The sequence below is a fragment of the Schistocerca piceifrons genome, chromosome 10, assembly GCF_021461385.2.
Source record: "Schistocerca piceifrons isolate TAMUIC-IGC-003096 chromosome 10, iqSchPice1.1, whole genome shotgun sequence".
NCBI lineage: Eukaryota > Metazoa > Arthropoda > Insecta > Orthoptera > Acrididae > Schistocerca > Schistocerca piceifrons.
The window spans coordinates 44,206,804-44,227,726 of record NC_060147.1 but is presented as its reverse complement, the minus strand read 5'-3'; the positions used below and the strand labels follow the sequence as shown (position 1 = coordinate 44,227,726).

Here is a 20,923-nt window from a genome sequence, read left to right as displayed (position 1 = left end):
CTCTCGCAGTGTCCGGAGCAAGTATGGTGGGTCTGACACACCGGTGTCAATGTGTTCTTTTTTCCATTTCCAGGAGTGTACACATCTGAGAGGTCTTCTCCCAAAAAGTGGACTAAGAGGTAGCAGCCTGGAATGTACACCTGTGGTGAGAAACTAGGGCGATAGGGAGGCACGTACCTGGAAGGTCCTCTCCAGGCCCTGGACGAGCAGGTAGCAGTCCTGGAGCGCGCTGGAGCCGGGCCACCTGCGCACGGGCTCCCTGGCCAGCACGTAGTGGCTGTCGATCTCCTTGCCGCCCACCGAGACCAGCTCGGCCTGGAGCGTGATGAGGTCGCTGTCGGCGAGGATGGCCGGGACGACGAACGCCGCCTCCCCGGACGTGATCTCCAGGTCCTGGCTGTAGATGGCCGTCGTGTTGTCGTACACCTTCACCCGCACCCGCACCACCTTCTCCGTGCTCACCGACTCCACCTGCGCCACACCAGACACCCCCGCTGAGGGATTACCCCCACACCTCTTCCACTACACAGTGCAGTGGCGGCTCCTAAGTATACATTCTGGGGAGCTCCACAAATTTCTAAATTCAGATAAACATCATGGTGTTAAGTAAAAATCTCTCGGTGTACATGCCGCGTCAATTCAGGATAAAACTCGAAGCATTCGACCACTGCCTCCATGGTCGTCGTCAGGGCTAAAACTGACTGTCGTGAACTAGCGAGGTTCCCACTTTTATACGCAAAGGACGGCTTTTGATTGGCTGGAATACGTCATAGCAACAGCGATATGGCGCGTAGTGAGGTGGTGCCCTCTACTTCCATAGATGTAGTTACTATCCCGCGTTGCTTTCAGCGCCATCCCTTGAATCAGGAGGTAAGGTACGAGAAGTTTTTCTCTGCGATTTTTCTTTATCCAGTGCACTATTCCAAGTGTTGCTAAGTGCATAGCCGTTGTCTCTGTTAAAGTTATTATCGCTAAGTCTAATTTCGACTGCTTCCCGGATCACAGAATCCCAGTAATTCGATGCGTGGGCTATTACTCTGGTTTCTTCAAATGAAATCTTATGCTTGTTAAGCAGGCTATGTTCAGCCACCGCTGCTTTTTCCAAATACCTGTATTTCAGGTGGCGTTGGTGCTCGATGCAGCGGTCGGCAACGCTTCTTACAGACTGGCCCACGTAATTCTTGCCGCATTCGCAAGGAATAGTATAAATTCCCGGCACTCTTAAGCCGAGACTATCTTTGACTGGTCTCAACATTTCCTTAATTTTCCTAGGTGGTCGGAAAACTGGTTTTATTCCTTGCCTCTTCTGGGCTCTGGCTATGGTTTCACTACGCGCCATATCGCTCTGTTGCTATGACGTATTCCAGCCAAACAGAAGCCGTCCTTTGCATATAAAAGTGGGAACCTCGCTAGTTCACGACAGTCAGTTTTAGCCCTGACGACGACCATGGAGGTAGTGGTCGAAAGCTTGGAGTTTTATCCTGAATTGAGGCGGCATGTACACCGAGAGATTTTTACTCAAGAAATACGTCGCGAAAGACTTCGTAGTCATCATGGTGCTAAATTTCACTGAGATGCCAAAGAAACTGGTGCAGTCATGCGTATCCAGATACAGATATACACTACTGGCCATTAAAGTTGTTACACCACGAAGATGACATGCTAAGGACGCGAAAATTAACCGACAGGAAGAAGATGCTGTGATATGCAAATGATTAGCATTTCAGAGCATTCACACAAGCTTGGCGCCGGTGGCGACACCTACAACGTACTAACATCAGGAAAGTTTCCAACCGATTTCTCATACACAAACAGCAGTTGACCGGCGTTTCCTGGTGAAACGATGTTGTGATGCCTCGTCTAACGAGGAGAAATGCGTACCATCACGTTTCCGGATTGTGGCCTTTCGCGATTGAGGTTTATTGTATCCCGACATTGCTGCTCGCGTTGGTCGAGATCCAATGACTGTTAGCAGAATATGGAATCGGGAGGGTAATACGGAACGTCGTCCTCGATCCCAACGGCATCGTATCACTAGCAGTCGAGATGACAGGTATCCGCAAGGCTGTAACGGATCGTGCAGCCACGTCTCGATCCCTGAGTCAAGAGACTCAGCAAGACAACAACCATCTGCACGAAGAGTTCGACGACGTTTGCAGCAGCACGGACTATCAGCTCAGAGAGCATGGCTCCGGTTACCCTTGACGCTGCATCACAGACAGAAGCGCCTGCGATGGTGTACTCAACGACGAACCTGGGTGCACGAATGGCGAAACGTTATTTTTTCGGATGAATCCAGGTTCTGTTTACATCATCATCATGGTCGCATCCGTGTTTTGGCGACATCGTGGTGAGCGCACAGCATGTATTCGTCATCCCCATACTGGCGTATCACCCGGCGTGATTGGGAGCCATTGGTTACACGCCTCGGTGACCTCTTGCCCGCATTGACGACACTTTGAACAGTGGACGTTACATTTCAAATGTGTTACGACCCGTGGTTTTACCCTTCATTCGATCCTCGCGAAACCCTACATTTCAACAGCATAATGCACAACCGTAGGTTGCAGCTCCTGTACGGGCCATTCTGGATCCAGAAAATGTTCGACTGCTTCCCTGGAAAGCACATTCTCCAGATCTCTCACCAATTCAAAACGTCTGGTCAATGGTGGCCGAGCAACTGGCTCGTCACAATACGCCAGTCACTACTCTTGATGAACTGTGGTATTGTGTTGAAGCTGCATGGGCGGCTGTACCTGTACACGCCATCCAAGCTCTGTTTTGTCCTGGCGTATCAAGGCCGTTATTACGGCCAGAGGTGGTCGTTGTGCGTACTGATTTCTGAGGATCTCAGGATCTATGAACTCAAATTGCGTGAAAATGTAATCACATGTCAGTTCTAGTATAATATATTTGTCCAATGAATACCCGTTTATCATCTGCATTTCTTCTTGCTGTAGCAATTTTAATGGCCAGTAGTGTATGTAAACAGGCAGAATATGGCGCTGCGGTCGACAACACCTATATAAGACAACAAGTGTCTGCCGCAGTTGTTAAATCAGTTACTGCTGCTAAATTGGCTGGTTATCAAGATTTAAGTGAGTTTGAGTGTGGTGTCATAGCCGGCGCACGAGTCTTGGGATACAGCGTCTCCGACGTGGCGAAGAAATCGGCATTTTCCCATACGACCATTTCACGAGTGTACCGTGCATATCATGAATCCGGTAAAACATCAAATCCTCGACATCGCTGCCCCCGGAAAAAGATCCTGCAAGAACGGGACCATCAACGACTGAAGAGAGTCGCTCAACGTGACGGAAGTGCAACCCTTCCGCAAATTGCTGCAGATTTCAAAGCTGGGCCATCAACAAGTTACAGCGAGCGAACCATACAACGAAACAGCATCGGTATAGGCTATCGGGGCCGAAGGCCCAGTAATGTACCCTTGATGACTGCACGACACAAAGCTTTACGCCTCGCCTGGGCCCATCAACACCGACATTGGACTGTTGATGACTGGAAACATGTTGCTTGGTCGGACGAGTCTCGTTTCAAATTGTATCTAGCGGATGGACGTGTACGGGTATGGAGACAACCTCGTGAACCCATCGACCCTGCATGTAAGCCAGGGACTGTTCAAGCTTTTGGAGGCTCTGTAATGGCGTGGGCCTATGCAGTTGGAGTGATAAGGGACCCCGATACGTCTAGATACAACCCTAACACGTTAAACGTACGTAAGCGTCCTGTCTGATCACCTGCATCCATTCATGTCCATTATGCATTGCCACGGACTTGGGCAATACCAGCAAGACAATGCGCCACCACATACGTCCAGAATTGCTAGAGTGGCTCCAGTAATACTCTTCTGAGTTTAAACACATCCGCTGGCTACCAGATTCCCCGGACACGAACATTACTGAGCATATTTGGGTTGCCTTGCAACGTGCTGTTTAGAAGAGATCTCCTACTCCTCGTTTGTTTCCGGATTTACGAACGGTCGTGCAGGATTTGTTGGGTCAGTGCCCTCCGTCACTGCTTCAGACATCAGTCGAGTCCATGCCACGTAGTGTTGCGGCACTTCTGCGTACTGATGGAGCCCCTACACGATATTAGGCAGGTGTACCAGGTTCTTTGGCTCTTCAGTGTAGAAGCACCTTTTGTTATGGACTGTTCCCGAGAAAACCTGGACAAACCTTGATTTTTGGGTACAAAAAGTACGAATTGCGCGGTTGAGCACTTCTGTAATTTCTGTTGAGAACTGATGTTGACGAATTTTTTACCATGTTATTAATATGATGTTCTCGATGAGCTACGGAAACTTTTTCCGATATGTTTATGCGTCAGCGAGATCAACCGGATCAAAATTGTCGTACTGAAGCAAGTATGGCGTGAATGTAGTTTCACTGTCGTAGTGAACAAACAGCAAGGAGGTTCTGGGGTGACTATTATGGTTCTGAGGTCACGAAACTATTTTTACCGTCGCCATTTTTTCACCAATCTAAGCTTACCCCGCACTGCCTCTGATTGAAGGGCGCAGAACAGGCTGTCTTTACCTGGATATTATCCGATGGCTCCACCTGGCGGTGTAAGCACTCCATCCCCGTCTTCAGGCCACAAGTGGCCCATCGGGACCATCCGACCGCCGTGTCATCCTCATGGAGGATGCTGATAGGAGGGTCGCGTGGTCAGCACACAGCTCACCTGGTCGTTATGATGGTTTTCTTTGACGGGAGCCGCTACTATTCGGTCGAGTAGCTCCTCAGTTGGCATCACGAGCCTGAGTGCACCCAGAAAAATGGCAACAGCGCATGGCAGCCCGGACGGTCACCAATCCAAGTGCCGGCCACGCCCGACAGCGCATAACTTCGGTTACCTGACGGGAACCGGTGTTTCCACGACGGCAAGGCCGTTGCCCTGGCGGTGTAAGATTCTTACAAAAAAATTTTTGTGGTGCGAAATTCTTTAACTTGCAAATGAAACACAGCATTTTTAGCATACTGCAGGTGGCCCATATATATATATATATATATATATATATATATATATATATATATATATATATATATATATATATATATATTTGTAACTTTGGATGACCGTGCCAGATATCGAACCTTCCTCTTACATTTGCAGGTGGTTTTTGTGTTGTTCTGAGATTGTTGGCGCTAAAATGGAATCTGATATCGACGCACGTATAAAACAGCGCTGTCTGATTGGATTCCTCACTGCTGAAGGAATTGCTCCGATTGAAATCCATCGACGCTTGCTAAAGGAGTATGGAGACGATACAATAGACCTGATGGATGTGAAGCAATGCAAATGGTTCAAATGGCTCTGAGCACTATGGGACTTAATTTATGAGGTCATCAGTCCCCTAGGACTTGGAACTACTTAAACCTAACTAACCTAAGGACATCACACACATCCATGCCAGAGGCAGGATTCGAACCTGCAACCGTAGCAGCTGCGCGGTTCCAGACTGTAGCGCCTAGAACCACTTGGCCACTCCAGAGGCGATGCCGGCTGGTGTGGCCGAGCGGTTCTAGGCACTTCAGTCCGGAACCGCGCTGCTGCTACGGTCGCAGGTTTTAATCCTGCCTAAAGCATGGATGTGTGTGATGTCCTCAGTTAGGTTTATGTAGTTATAAGTCTATGGGATTGATGACCTTAGATGTTAAGTCCCACAGTGCTTAGAGCCATTTGAACCATTTTTGTGAGGCGATGGGTGCGGCCTTTCCGAGGTGGTGGAAAGTGTGTGCATGACAAGCCACGGGTTGGTCTAGCTTGCACAGCTGTCATCCCTCGCAATGAAGAGCGCCTTGATCAACTCATCCCTACTGATCGTCGGATAACGAATAGAGAGTTGTGTGCAAAGCTGAATGTTGGCTGAAATGCCTTGAAACAATGTTCGAACATCTCGGTTATTGCTAAGTCTGTACGAGATGGGTCCAGCGGATGCTTACAGAAGAAGAAAAAGCTCATCGAATGGAAATCTGTCGGGACCTGCTGGACCAATATGAAGCTGAAGGTGTTGTCTTAGTAGCATCGACACTGTGGGGTCACCACTACAAGGCGGAATACAATAGCCAGTCCATGGAATGGCGACATGCGAATTCTCCATCAAATAAGATATTCGAGACACACCCATCTGCAGGCAAAGTGATGTGCACGGTCTTCTGGGATAGACAGAATGTGGTTGTTGTAGATGTTCTGGAGTCTGGAGAAACTGTCAGTTTGGCACGCTACAAGACGACACTGACGAAGCTGAAAGGCCGAATTCCCAGGATAAGGCCAGAGAAGAAGACGAACATGAAAACTCCAGGCTCCACACGAGTTCTGTGACTACGCAACTCATTGCAAGATTCGGCTGATCTGTTTTACACATCCACCATACAGTCCCCATTTAGCGCCTTCAGACTTCTGTTCCTTTGGGCCTCTGAAAGAGCCGGCCGGAGAAAAATGATGGTGGCTACGTGGAAAAATGACAGTCTGTAAACTGAAATACCTCTCGGTTTAGCTGTGCTGTTGTGATTCATGGATGTCCTTCAGTTTCTGTGAATAAAAATAGGAGGCATTACTTTCAGAACGGCCCTTGTATAAACACTGTATCCTGCTGTGACAGGGAAAAGAAGGGAAGCAATAGAAAAAGGCCTGTGTCAGGGTACAAAAAGACGAATGTGCTCCTGTTTAAAAAATCTTTGACAGAAAAGTGGGGAGCCAGCTGGACCAGTCCTCATTCGGTCTTGCTTGCCAATCATTCTCGCAGGTGTACATATTCGCGTTCTTTTTGTGCTGAAAGAGAGTAGCAAGGAGACAGTGATGGACAGTGGAAGGGGAGGAGACAGTGAGAGAAAACAGTGATCGTGGGAGAGAGGAAGTGAGAGTGAAATGGGAGATGGATAAAGAAAATAGGAATGGAACGCAAGAGAGGAAATAGAGATGATCAGTGAGAGTGTGGCAGTAAAAGAGAAAGAGAGGTGAGAGGAGATAGAAGTAGTGTGAGCAAGAGAATATAGTGGAAATGAAAAAAAAAAACAGATGACTCAAGATCTTTCGAAGGCCCCAAGGTGGGGGGGGGGGGGGGAGGGGTTCGGATCCTCACAGACCCCCAACTCCCCTGAGTTGAAATTTCATGGTCTGCTGATCAAACGTCGGTGCAAACAATCGCTAAAGACATATCTGGAGATGAAGAATACTCAGTATTGTAGAACACTCAGTATAATGTCGTTTATTGAAACTGAACTACACTTCTCGAACAATCATTATATACACACAAAGAAAACAAATAACATGTAGACGACTATTCATCAAGAGCGTTGGTGAGGTCCATCGGATCTGGTCCTAGCTCAGCGAGTAACTGGCCGTACTGCTGCTGCACTGGCCTTATAAAGCCGGCGGAGGCTGGCGGAGTACTCCAACTTTCCCTGTGTCTGTGATTAGTGAAACTGAACAGTTCAAATTTCTAGGTGTTCAGAAAGTTAGTAAGCTGTCGTGAAAAGCCTACTGTCTGGATCTTTTTCAAAGACTTAATCTGCCATTTTTACTATTTGAACGGTATGTGAACTAAGTGATAGTTCGAAGCGAAAAGTAGTCTACTTTGCTTATTTTTATTCGCTTATGACGTGTGGTATTATATTTTGGGGTAACTCTTCCCATTCTCAAAGATATTTTTTGCTCAGAAACGGCCGATTCGGGCAATAAGTGGTGTAAGTTCGCGTCTTGTCGACCCACGTTTACTAGTCTACCTCTACAGAAAAAGGTTCGCATTAGTCTCTAGCAAGTTCTGTTTATTTTGAAGAATTGTTTTCCTCTTGGTTGCTCCTGCAAGTGCTTGTGTATGTTATATGGTACACAGGGGTGTCTCGAGTGTAGTCTGCCTGGCAGGGGCCGTCTGTGGCAGACGTAACAGGAGACGACGCAATGGTGGCTGAAAAGAAAGACGGCAGACTGTACACGAGAAAGAAAAGGCAATGAGAATGAGGGAGAAAAAGAATGGGACGAAGAGAATGGTGACGGAACAGAGAGGCAGTGAAAGCGCCAGAGAAGGAGGCAGTGGTAAGGAAGAGCGGGAGGATAGATAGTGTCAGTGGGAGAAGCAGACAGCAGGAAGGGCCACTGGGAGGAAAAGGAGACGGCAGTAGAAAGAGGGACATGCTTAATATGAAGGCTTCATTACAAAGAGAGGATGGCTGTAATGATTAAGTATGTCGAAATTTTCGGTCAGTAAGGCAGAATAAGTATTGGGCCAGCTGATTCCCCGCATTTTTAATTTTTTTTTTTAATTTTATGCCTCTAGTTCTCTAGGACCAAATTGAGGAGTAAATCTCCAAGGTCGTGGAACGTATCAGTACACGAAATTACAACTTAACGTAAAAAACAGATAAAATAAAATGTGTACGAACCCAAAAAAGAAAAACCGTAAGTCTATGTAAACAGAATCAACAATATACTATAAGAATCAGTTTACTTTTTCAAGGAAATCCTAGAGAGAATAGATAAAGTGACCCACGAGGAAAATCTTCAATTCAGATTTGAAAGCGCGTGGGTTACTGCTAAGATTTTTGAATTCTTGTGACAGCTTATTAAAAATGGATGCAGCAGTATACTGCACACCTTTCTGCATGAGAGTTAAGGAAGTGCGCTGCAAATGCAGATAGAATTTCTGCCCAGTATTAACTGAGAGAAAGCTGCTAGTTCTTGGGAATAAGCTGATATTGTTAACAAGAAACTACAGTAAATAACATATATATTTCGAGGCCAATGCCAAAATACCCAGACTAGTAAACATGGATCGACAAGACGCAAACTTACACCACTTATTGCCCGAATCGGCCGTTTCTGAGCAAAAAATATCTTTGAGAATGGGAAGAGTTACCCCAAAATATAACACCGTACGTCATAAGCGAATAAAAATAAACAAAGTAGACTACTTTTCGCTTCGAACTATCACTTAGTTCAGATACCGTTCGAATAGTAAAAATGGCAGCATTAAGTCTTTGAAGGAGATCCAGAAAGTGGGCTTTTCACGACAGTTTACAAACTTTCTGAACACCTTGAAATTTGAACTGTTCAGTTTTACTACTCACATGCCCATTCTGTGAAATTAAAACATTGGGTTTCGTTGAATTGTGTGTTAGAAACTGTAAAACCTGAGTTTTACTGTGATTTTGAGTTAGTTCAAAAATGGTTCAAATGGCTCTGAGCACTATGGGACTTAACATCTGTGGTCATCAGTCGCCTAGAACTTAGAACAACTTAAACCTAACTAACCTAAGGACATCACACACATCCATGCCCAAGGCAGGATTCGAACCTGCAACCGTAGTGGTCACGCGGTTCCAGACTGAAGTGCCTAGAACCGCGTGGCTTGAGTTAGTTTATTTTCTACAAGCCATGATCTTAGGTCATGCACTGCACTATTTGAAACCGAGCCATTGTTGCACACGACACCCTTTGCTACCAAACTACTGTCATCAGCAAACAGAAATATTTTAGTTAGCCGTAATATTAGAGGGCATATCATTTATATAACTAAGGAACAGGAGTGGCCCCAACACTGATCCCTGGGGCACCTCCCACCTGACAGTACCCCATTCAGACCCCACATCACAGCCGTTATCAACATTGTGAATAATGACCTTTTGCTGTCTGTTCTTAAAGCAAGAGGTGAACCAATTGTGAGCTGCTTCCTGTACTCTATAACAGTCCAACTTCTGGAGCAATATTTTGTGATCAACTGAATAAAACGCCTTGGTTAAATCAAAAAACAAACCTAGCTTTCGAAACCTTTTGTTTACTCCATCCAGTACCTCACAGACAAAAGAGAATATAGCATTTTCAATTGTTAAACCAGTTCTAAATCCGAACTATACAGTTGACAATAAATTATGTGAAATGAAATGATCAGTTATCCTTACATACACAGCCTTTTCAATAACTTTAGCAAACACTGATGGCATAGAAATAGGCCTAAAATTATGTGCATTATCCCTTCAGCCCTTTTTATAAGGCTGCTTTATAGTGAGTACTTTAATCGTTCAGGAAACTCAATATTTTTAGAGGAAAAATTACAAATATGGCTAAGTACAGGGCTAACATGTGCAGAACAGCACTGTAATATTCCGCTAGGTACTCCATCGTATCCGTGAAAGGCCGTAGTCCTCAGTGATTTAATTACTGACTCAATCTCCCCCTTGTCTATACCACAGAGGAGTATTTCAGACATCAGTCTCAGAAAGGCATTTTCCAAGAGAGTCATATGATTCCCTGTAGAAAGTAAGTTTTTGTTTAATTCACCAACAACGCTCAGAAAGTGATTGTTAAATACTATACGTGTTTCTAACTTATCAGTAACAGAGACTTTTAAAACAGCAGCTTTGCCGATTTAGAATTACAGTCCAAATTTTCACGCGGAATAGATCGGTAGTGCTGATTATTATTGTTCTTGTGTCAGAAACGTACACAAAACACGGTTTATACAATTGCTGTCAGATCAACACAGTTTATGTAATCTTTGACCAAAATTTGGCAACTTGCCGTGGGTTTTCTATTGCCCGGGTAAGGTCATCCTCTGTGCAGATGTCTGGACGAAGTCGACACTGAAGCATATGGTGAATGGTCTGTTCTTCCCTGCAGTCACATTGGGTTTTGTGTTCTTCAGCGTATCCGCTCTTTGCCAGGTTAGTCCTTGATCTGCCCAATTCTGATCCCAGCCTAATCGAGGGCTCCCAGATCGTCCAGTTCTCGTCGTGACCAGAGGATACAGATTCTGACAGTCTTTCCAACCCGGAGGGTGGGATTTCCTCAGTCATTCATAACTGCAGCATGGCTTCATCATAAGTGATTGTTAGTTTCTCTGATGTACTAAGGAAACTATTCCTTGACGTTAGTCGTTGTGGGCAGGGTCGTTGCCCATGAAACGGATGCATTCCCTCCTGTTCCAGTTTCGTTCTTTCCCTGGTTGGTTCCATGTCTCTTTCTTTTTCCCCGTCTGCCACTATTTCTCTCCTATGATGATTATGTTTGGTTTGTGGGGCGCTCAACTGCACAGTCATCAGCGCCCGTACAAAGTCCTAATTTTTGCACATTACACAGTCAAATTTTTATACAGTCCAATCTAGCCACTGTCACAAATGAAGATGATGATGATGATGATGATGAAGACAACACAAACACCCAGTCCCTGGGCAGAGAAAAGCCCCAACCCAGGACTGATGACCATAGATGTTAAGTTCCGTAGTGCTCAGAGCCATTTGAACCATTCCCAACCCAGCCAGTAACTGAATATGGACCCGGTGATCCAGAGACAGCAACGCTAACCACTAGACCACGAGCTGCAGATTTATTTCTCTCCGAACAGGAGGTGATGCAGTTCCTGCAAGGTGGTAGAATTGACTTCAAGCAGCCTTTTGTAATTCTGCGTGTGTCGTTTAGGACAATCTCCACCTGTTAGCCACGAGTTGTGCTTTAGATTGGCAGAGTGAGATCATCAGCATCCTGCAGTTGCGGACTATGGGTTGGTCGTTAGTATATACTCTGAAGAGTCAAAGAAACTGATGCACTTGCCTAATATCGTGTAGGGCTACCGCGACCACGTAGAACTGCAATAGCGCGTCGTTGCATGGACTCTACTAATGTCTGATGTACTGCTGCAGGAACATCTACATCAACGTGATTACTCGGCTATTCACAATAAAGTGCCTGGCAGAGGGTTCAATGAACCACCTTCATACTGCCTCTCTACCGTTTCACTCTCGAACGGCACGCGGAATAAAACGAGCACTTAAATTTTTCTGTGCGAGCCCTTCTTTCTCTTATTTTACCGTGATTATCATTTCTCCCTATGTAGGTGGGTGCCAACGGAATTTTTTCGCAATCGGAGGAGAAAACTGGTGATTGAAATTTCGTGAGATGATCCCGTCGCAACGAAAAATGCCGTTGTTTTAATGATTGCCACTCCAAATCACGTATCATGTCTGTGACTCTATCTCCCTCATTTCGCGATAATACAAAACGAGCTGCTCTTCTTTGTACTTTTTCGATGTCATCCGTCAACCCCACCTGATACGGATCCCACACCGCACAGCAATACTCCAGAATAGGGCGGACAAGCGTAGTGTGAGCAGTCTCTTTAGTAGACCTTGCACCTTCTAAACGTTCTACGAGTGAATAGCAGTCTTTGGTTTGCTCTACTCACAATATTATCTATGTGATCGTTCCAATTTAGGTTATTTGTGATTGTAATCCCTAAGTATTTAATTGTATTTACAGCCCTCACATTTGTGTGACTTATCGCGTAATGTAAATTTAGCTGATTTCTTTTAGTACTCATGTGAATAACTTCACACTTTTCTTTATTCACAGTTAATTGCCACTTTTCGCACCATACAAATATCTTATCTAAATCATTTTGCAAGTCGTTTTGATCATCTGATGACTTTACAAGACGGTAAATGACAGCATCATCTGCAAACAATCTAAGACGGCTACTCAGATTGTCTCCTATGTCGTTAATATAGATCAGGAAGACTAGAGGGCCTATAACACTTCCTTGGCGAACGCTGTTTTACTCGATGACTTTCCGTCTATTACTACGAACTGTGACCTCTCTGACAGGAAATCACGAATCCAGTCGCACAACTGAGGCGATACTCCGTAGGCACGCAGTTTGGTTAGAAGACGCTTGTGAGGAACGGTGTCGAAAGCCTTCTGGAAATCTAAAAATATGGAATCAATTTGACATCCCCTGTCGATAGAACTCATTACTTCATGAGGATAAAGAGCTAGTTCTGTTTCACAAGAACGATATTTTCTGAAACCGTGCCGATTATGTGTCAATAAATCGTTTTCTCCGAGGTACTTCATAATGTTCGAGTACACTACATATTCCAAAACCCTACAGCAAATCGATTTTAGTGATATAGGCCTGTAATTCAGCGGATTACTCGTACTTCCCTTTTTGGGTATTGGTGTGACTTGAGCAATTTTCCAAGCTTTAGGTACGGATCTTTCTGTGAGCGAGTGGTTGTATATAATTGTTAAATATGGAGCTATTTTATCAGCATACTCTGAGAGGAACCTCACTGGTGTACAATCTGGACCGGAGGCCTTGCCTTTATTAAGTGATTTAAGCTGCTTCGTTACACCGTGGATATCTACTTCTATGTTTCTCATCTTGGCAGTTGTTCTTGATTGGAATTCAGGAATATTTACTTCGTCTTGTTTGGTAAAGGAGTTTCGGAAAACCGTGATTAATAACTCTGCTTTGGTTGCACTGTCATCAGTGACTTCACCGTTGTTATCGCGCAGTGGAGGTATTGATTGCGTCTTGCCACTGGTGTGCTTTATGTATGACCAGAATCTCTTTGGGTTTACTGCCAGTTTTCGAGATAGAATTTCGTTGTGGAAATTATTAAAAGCATCTGCCATTGAGGTACGTGCTATATTTCGTTCTGTAAAACTCTGCCAATCTTGGAGATTTTACGTTCTTTTAAATTTGGCATGCTTTTTTCGTTTCTTCTGCAACAACGATCTGACCCGTTTTGTGTACCATGGGGGATCAGTACATCACTTATTAATTTATGTGGGATATATCTCTCAACTGCTGTCGATAGTACCTCTTTGAAATCATTCCACAGGAAACTGACACTATCACTCCTGCATGGCTGTCCATAAACCCGTGAGAGTACGAGTGGTGGAGATCTCTTCTGAACAGTTCATGTTCATGTTTGAGGAGTTTGGTAGCCAGCGAAAGTGTTTAAACTCGAAACGGTGTTTCTCTAGCCACTCTGTAGCAATTCTGGACGTGCGGAAGGTCGCATTGTCCTGCTGGAATTGGCCAAGTCCGTCGGAGTGCACAATGGACATGAATGGATGCAAGTGATTAGGCAGGATGCTTACGTACGTGTTACCTGTCAGAGTCGTATGTAGACGTACCAGGAGTCCCATATCACTCTAACTGCACACGCCCTACGCCACTACAGAGCCTCCACCAGCTTGAACAGTCCCCTGCTGACATGCAGACTCACAGTACACTCGTGAAATGGTCGTACGGGAAAATCCCCACTTCATCACTATCTCGGAGATGCTGTGTCCCATTGCTCGTGAGCTGACTACAACACTACGTTGAAACCCACTGAAATCTTGTTAACCTGCCACTGTAGGAGCAGTAAGCGATCCAACAGCTGCGCCAGACACTTGTTGCCTTACATAGGCGCAGCGCCGTATTCTGCCTGCTTACGTGTCTCTGTATTTGAATACGGATTCTCGTACTAGTTTCTTCAGCAGTTCAGTTTATATTTAAAGGAACTGGAGTCTACAGACTTCTCTGGCAAAGCAATTTTTTGTAGCCTCCATCGGCTGATGTGCTGCATGTATGATTTTTCGCCTTAAAATGTGAGGTGAGGTTGGTGATGGTTCCCCATAAGAAGATGTTCACCGTCAGTTTATGAGACTGCACAGGAAGGATGCCAGCAGCGGCAGAATGCAGTGCGTGGCAGAGGGTGGCTGCCACTCACCTTGCCGACGAACGGCAGGCCCGGCTTGTACAGCCTGCGGACGGCGCGCCCGAAGCGCAGCTCCACGAAGTGCTCCTCCGCCATCGCCACCTCGTCCTCCGGCGCCGACGCCTGCGTCGCCTCGCCGCGACCTCCGCCCCCGACACCCCCGCCGCCCTCGTCGCCTCCGCCGCCCCCGGCTCCCAGCCAGGGCGAGGCCGGCGTGCCCAGTGGCCTGGCTGTGCCGCCCCCGGCACCGCCGCCCCCGCCGCCCCCGGCTGCCTCCTGCTGCGGCAGGCTGACGTTGAAGGCGGCCGCCGCCCCCCAGCCGGAGAGACGGCGGTCGTCCGCCTCCAGGTGGAGGTGCCACGTGCCCGTGGGCGCCGCCCCCGACAGCGGTAGCGAGAAGCTCAGCACGCCTGCAATCGGGATGGCAAAAACAGGGCGCTTAAAACCGTTACATGTATTTTAGTTCCGATGTTTCTGTATTTGATTGTTTTTCGATATAACAAGTATTTATTATTTGTGGCTAATAACCAATTAAAAAATAAACAAAGATGTCAATGAGACACAACAGCAGTGCCAAAATTTTTCGTTTTTTAAATAATTCGATGATATTATGATATTATGTATCATAATATCATCGAATTGATAATGAACACAAAATAAGCAGTCTTGCATATGCGGATGACTTAGTTGTGATGGCAGATTCGATTGAATGTTTGCAAAGTAATATTTCAGAGCTAGATCAGAAATGTAAGGACTATGGTATGAAGATTTGCATCTCCAAAACGAAAGTAATGTCAGTGGGAAAGAAATATGAACGGATGGAGTGCCAAATAGGAGGAACAAAGTTAGAACAGGTGGACGGTTTCAAGTACTTAGGATGCATATTCTCACAGGATGGCAACATAGTGAAAGAACTGGAAGCGAGGTGTAGCAAAGCTAATGCAGTGAGCGCTCAGCTTCGATCTACTCTCTTCTGCAAGAAGGAAGTCAGTACCAAGTTATCTGTGCACCGTTCAATCTTTCGACCAACTTTGTTGTATGGGAGCGAAAGCTGGGTGGACTCAGGTTACCTTATCAATGAGGTTGAGGTTACGGATATGAAAGTAGCTAGGATGATTGCAGGTACTAGTAGATGGGAACAATGGCAGAAGGGTGTCCACAATGAGGAAATCAAAGAAAAACTGGGAATGAACTCTATAGATGTAGCAGTCAGGGCGAACAGGCTTAGATGGTGGGGTCATGTTACACGCATGGGAGAAGCAGTAGAGGGTAGGAGGAATCGGGGCAGACCAAGGAGAAGGTACCTGGATTCGGTTAAGAATGATTTTGAAGTAATAGGTTTAACATCAGAAGAGGCACCAATGTTAGCACAGAATAGGGGATCATGGAGGAATTTTATAAGTGGGGCTATGCTCCAGACTGAACGCTGAAAGGCACAATCAGTCTTAAATAATGATGATGATGATGAAATAATTCGATTCCCGGCGGGGTCAGGGATTTTCTCTGCCTCGTGATGACTGGGTGTTGTGTGATGTCCTTAGGTTAGTTAGGTTTAAGTAGTTCTAAGTTCCAGGGGACTGATGACCATACATGTTAAGTCCCATAGTGCTCAGAGTCATTTCAACCATTTTTTTAAATAAACCTTATTTTTAAAAAAGGAGTATTTTTATTTGTGGAATTTGCATTGGTTTGAACAAGTTTAAACAAATGAGGGTATATGCATTTGTACTTAATATATCTATTTGATCGTGACCGGGCCAAATATCTCACGAAATAAGCGTCAAACGAAAAAACTACAAAGACGAAACTTGTCTGCCAAAACAGGTCGAACGTGGGAAATGTTGTGCAGTCGCAAACTTTTGTACAGTGATTGAAGGGCGTGCCGTGAACAGCGATGCTAGAAATCCTGACCGTGGAAGCTGAGTGTGGGAGGCGGGATACGTTTGAATAACTCATGAATAACTCGAAAACCGAAAACATATTCCAGTACAAATTTTAACTACATTAAATCTGTTGGAAAAGGATCCTGTTCATTCCTTTCATTTTTTATATCTGTAGCGAGCGAGAGAATTTCAAAACCTCTAACGTGGTTTACTAAGGCCAGAAACAGAACTGAGGGATGTATAAAACCAGATCGCTAGGGGCAGCTGAATCATTCCGTATAAGAAAGAGTTTTAATAAATTTCCTTTACTTTACGTCTATGGTTACAAATATTTGTGTAATCAGAGTACCGGTTTCGGCCTCTAATGACCATCTTCAGATCTGTTTTATAAAAACATGTCCTAATGTACCGGAACTATAGTGGCATCGTCAAATGTTAAACACGAAATCAGCACCAGCATCATAAAATATATAGGGTGATTCATGAAGGTAAGCAAATATTTTAATATGTTATTCTAGAAGTAAAACTAAAGGAAAAAGTTCATATAGACATAGGTCTGCAAATGTTTAGTTACGGAGTTAAAGCTAATGAAAGATTCTGCCTGAAATTTAGAAACTTCGCTAATACGAAGCCATCGCAAAACTGTAAGAGCTTAAAGTAGAGCACAATTTCCATTTTTTCGTTGTTACTGGTCTGGTGAATCGAATAAAATATGTGTATCTGCAGTAGTATTCCGGTAAATCCAGAGAAGAAAAGATTATTATGCAAGTAAATTTGTTTACTTTCCAGTAAGAATGTAGAAACGTTCACGTCATCGTTCACAACCGCTAGTGAACTGTTTCAGTCGTTTCCTAACCCTGAAACGAGTTGGTTTTCTGTATTGTTCAGTGGAAGAACGTAATAACAACAGTGTACTTGAGTGAAACCACATAGTAACTGTTGTACTAACTACTGCAGGTACACGTCTGGAACATGTTTCATTAGATTCACCAGATAAATAACAACATAATAAATGGAAATCGGGCCTTAGTTTAACCTCATACAGTTTTGTGATGGCTTCATACTCGTATTAGCGAAGTTGCTATCGCCGGCCGGTGTGGCCGTGCGGTTAAAGGCGCTTCAGTCTGGAACCGCGTGCCCGCTACAGTCGCAGGTTCGAATCCTGCCCCGGGCATGGACGTGTGTGATGTCCTTAGGTTAGTTGAGTTTAATTAGTTCTAAGTTCTAGGCGACTGATGACCTCAGAAGTCGAGTCGCATAGTGCTCACAGCCATTTGAACCATTTTTTTTGAAGTTGCTAAATTTCAGATAAAATCTTTTGTTAGCAGTGACTCTGTAATTAAACATTTGCGGACCTATATTTATATGAACTTTTTCCCTTAGTTTAACTTGTAGAATATCATATTAAAATATTTGTATATCTTCGTGAATCATCCTATATGTAAATAACAGCATATGCAAGAGTCATCTTGCCAGCAGCATATGCAGATGTCTCTTGCATGTGTGTGTGTTTGATGACGCCCTCTTTGTGTGTGTGTGTGTGTGTGTGTGTGTGTGTGTGTGTGTGTTTGGGATGGCCGACCTACTTTGCAGCCCCGAAATTTGCTGGTCGTAAGTAAAAGTTTTTTTAGGTCTATTTTTCTCGAGTTGTAATGTTTTGTGCATTTATTGTGTATCGAATATGTTGTAAATTAAGTAGGGATATTTGACTTTTGAATTTTTGAGGTGTTGCGGATTTGGTTCTGTTTTTCGTAGTTGTAAGTGTTGGTTTTTTCGTATCAATAGTTGTGGTTGACCTATATAGGTCAAGGGAAATGACCGATTAGCATTTTCGTATAGTTTTATATGTACGTATTGATGTTTTGGTATCGTCAGTTGTGGTCAAGGGAAATTTATCATTCCAGTATTCGTAGTTTTTGCTGTAGGCGTTCGTGTTTTGGTATCATCAGCTGCGGTTGACCTATATAGGTCAAGGAAAGTGTCCGATTCCTGTAGATTTTGTAATTTTTTTTTGTTCGTTTTGTGTGTTTTGGGATCTGGTGTGTTTTTTTTACTGTTATATTTAGCTTGTCGGCTACCTAAAACCCCCAATTTCTCGAGGTTGTTCCGCTAGTTTGATTGTATTTTTGGAGGGAGATGTTATTGTCTTATTTATAGGTGTTTTCGTATTTTTTTTCTCATGTATGTAGTGACATCATAAGCGCGATATTGGAGCCATTTCCGCCATACTGATGACGTCATGATTCACATGGGTGGAATCGGTCACTTCCGTAATCCCGACGATTATGGCGCTTTGTGTTTAACACTGGACGATTGGACTATGGCTGCAGTACATTAGGACATGTTTTTTTATAAAACAGAACTGAAGATCATCATTATAGACCGAAACCAGCAGTTTGATGACAAAAAAAATTGTGACCACAGACTTAAAGTAAAGGAAATACATTCAATTTCGGGTCGCTATTTTATTCGCGCCCATTCTGCAGCTTGAGAAATAGTCTTGGTACAGGCACTGATCCCTGAGGTACTCTCCACTTAATTGTGCCTCAGTACTGTACGATATTATTGCCTGATATTGCTGAATGTCTGTGGTCTGCTTGGTAACTGTGGCACTACTAAGTCGAGATCCAGGACATGTTTTTATAAAACAGATATGAAGATGATCATTATATACCGAAAAAGGTAGTTTGATGAGAAAAAATTTGTGACCACAGACGTAAAGGAAATATTCTATTTCGGGTCACTATTTTATTCGTGACCATTTCGCAGGTTGAGAAATAGTATTGGTCCAGTCACTGATCCCTGAGGTACCCTCCACTTAATTGTGCCTCAGTACTGTACGATATTATTGCTCAATATTGCTGACTGTCTGTGAACTGCTTGACAATTGTGGCACTACTATGTCGAGATCCAGTGACGAGGTGGTGACAGGAGATAGAAAGGGAAGCACTCACCGTGTCCGAGGCTGACTTGCGGCCACCGCGCCACGCAGTTTCTGGCGGGGTCCCTGACGCAGACGCTGCCCGCCGCTCCGGAGGGAAGTCGCAGTGATTGGTCCAGCGCCAGCACCCAGAAGTGCACTGCAGCAAAAAGTAAAAGCATCACAATACAGTCACACACAGTTGCAAACGTATGTGCCAACTGTGGACGTACTTGCCCAGCATCGACACTAGCAGCTCAGGACAAAGAGCATATCTTGTGAACCATAGATGAAGGGTATCAGGCGGATGCCATATTCCTTGACTTCCGGAAAGCTTTTGACTCTGTGGGCCACTGAAGACTCCTAACTAAGGTACGAGCATATGGGATTGGTTCCCAAATATGTGAGTGGATCGAAGACTTCTTAAGTAATACAACCCAGTACGTTGTCCTCGAGGGTGAGTGTTCATCGGAGGTGAGGGTATCATCTGGTGTGCCACAGGGAAGTGTGGTAGGTCCGCTGTTGTTTTCTATCAACATAAATGATCTTTTGGATAGGGTGGATAGCAATGTGCGGCTGTTTGCTGATGATTCTGTGGTGTACGGGAAGGTGTCGTCGTTGAGTGACTGTAGGAGGATACAAGATGACTTGGACAGGATTTGTGACTGGTGTAAAGAATGGTAGCTAACTCTAAATATAGATAAATGTAAATTAATGCAGATGAATAGGAAAAAGGATCCCAAAATGTTTGAATACTCCATTAGTAGTGTAGCGCTTGACACAGCCACGTCGATTAAATATTTGGACGTAACACTGCAGAGCGATATGAAGTGGGACAAGCATGTAATGGCAGTTGTGGGGAAGACGGATAGTCGTCTTCGGTTCATTGGTAGAATTTTGGGAAGATGTGGTTCATCTGTAAAGGAGACCGCTTATAAAACACAAATATGACCTATTCTTGAGTACTGCTCGAGCGTTTGGGATCCCTATCAGGTCGGATTGAGGGAGGACATAGAATCAATTCAGAGGCGGGCTGCTAGATTTGTTACTGGTAGGTTTGATCATCACGCGAGTGTCACGGAAATGCTTCAGGAACTCGGGTGGGAGTCTCTGGAGGAAAGGAGGCGCTCTTTTCGTGAATCGCTACTGAGGAAATTTAGAGAACCAGCATTTGAAGCTGACTGCAGTACAATTTTACTGCCGCCAACTTATATTTAGCGCAAAGACGACAAAGATAAGATAAGAGAGATCAGGGCTCGTACAGAGGCATATAGGCAGTCATTTTTCCTATTTTTGTAAAAATACAGTTTTCAATCTGCATGTGTGAAAGTTTTACAGTGTGTAGATACATCCTTCGCCTTCAAACTTAGTTCAACCTGCTCCCGTGAGTGGCGCCGTCACAGCATGTCTTCAAGATGGCTGCTACACTTGACGTTCGTTAGAAGCAACGTGCTGTCAGTGTGCTGTGAAAACGAGACAGTGGGAATCATCCTCAAGAGGTTGAAAAAGGTGTAAGGAGGTGCTGCTGCCGATCGCAGTACAGTTAGTCGGTGGGCAAGCAGGTTATGTGATGAAAGCGGGCACGGCAATATTGACGATTGTCCTCGCAGCGGCAG

The 20,923-nt window shown here is 44.8% G+C and overlaps 1 protein-coding gene across 1 annotated transcript in view; it reads right to left on the bottom strand.

Moving 5' to 3' along the window:
- LOC124718676 (C3 and PZP-like alpha-2-macroglobulin domain-containing protein 8) overlaps nt 1–20,923 on the bottom strand; it is an 852,528-nt gene that overhangs the window by 290,547 nt on the left and 541,058 nt on the right. The window contains exons 5-7 of the mRNA XM_047244301.1: nt 19,342–19,467; nt 14,517–14,914; nt 178–471 (exon numbers count right to left, since the gene is read on the bottom strand). Coding sequence (XP_047100257.1) covers nt 178–471; nt 14,517–14,914; nt 19,342–19,467 — 818 coding nt within the window. The remainder of the gene's footprint in view (nt 1–177; nt 472–14,516; nt 14,915–19,341; nt 19,468–20,923) is intronic.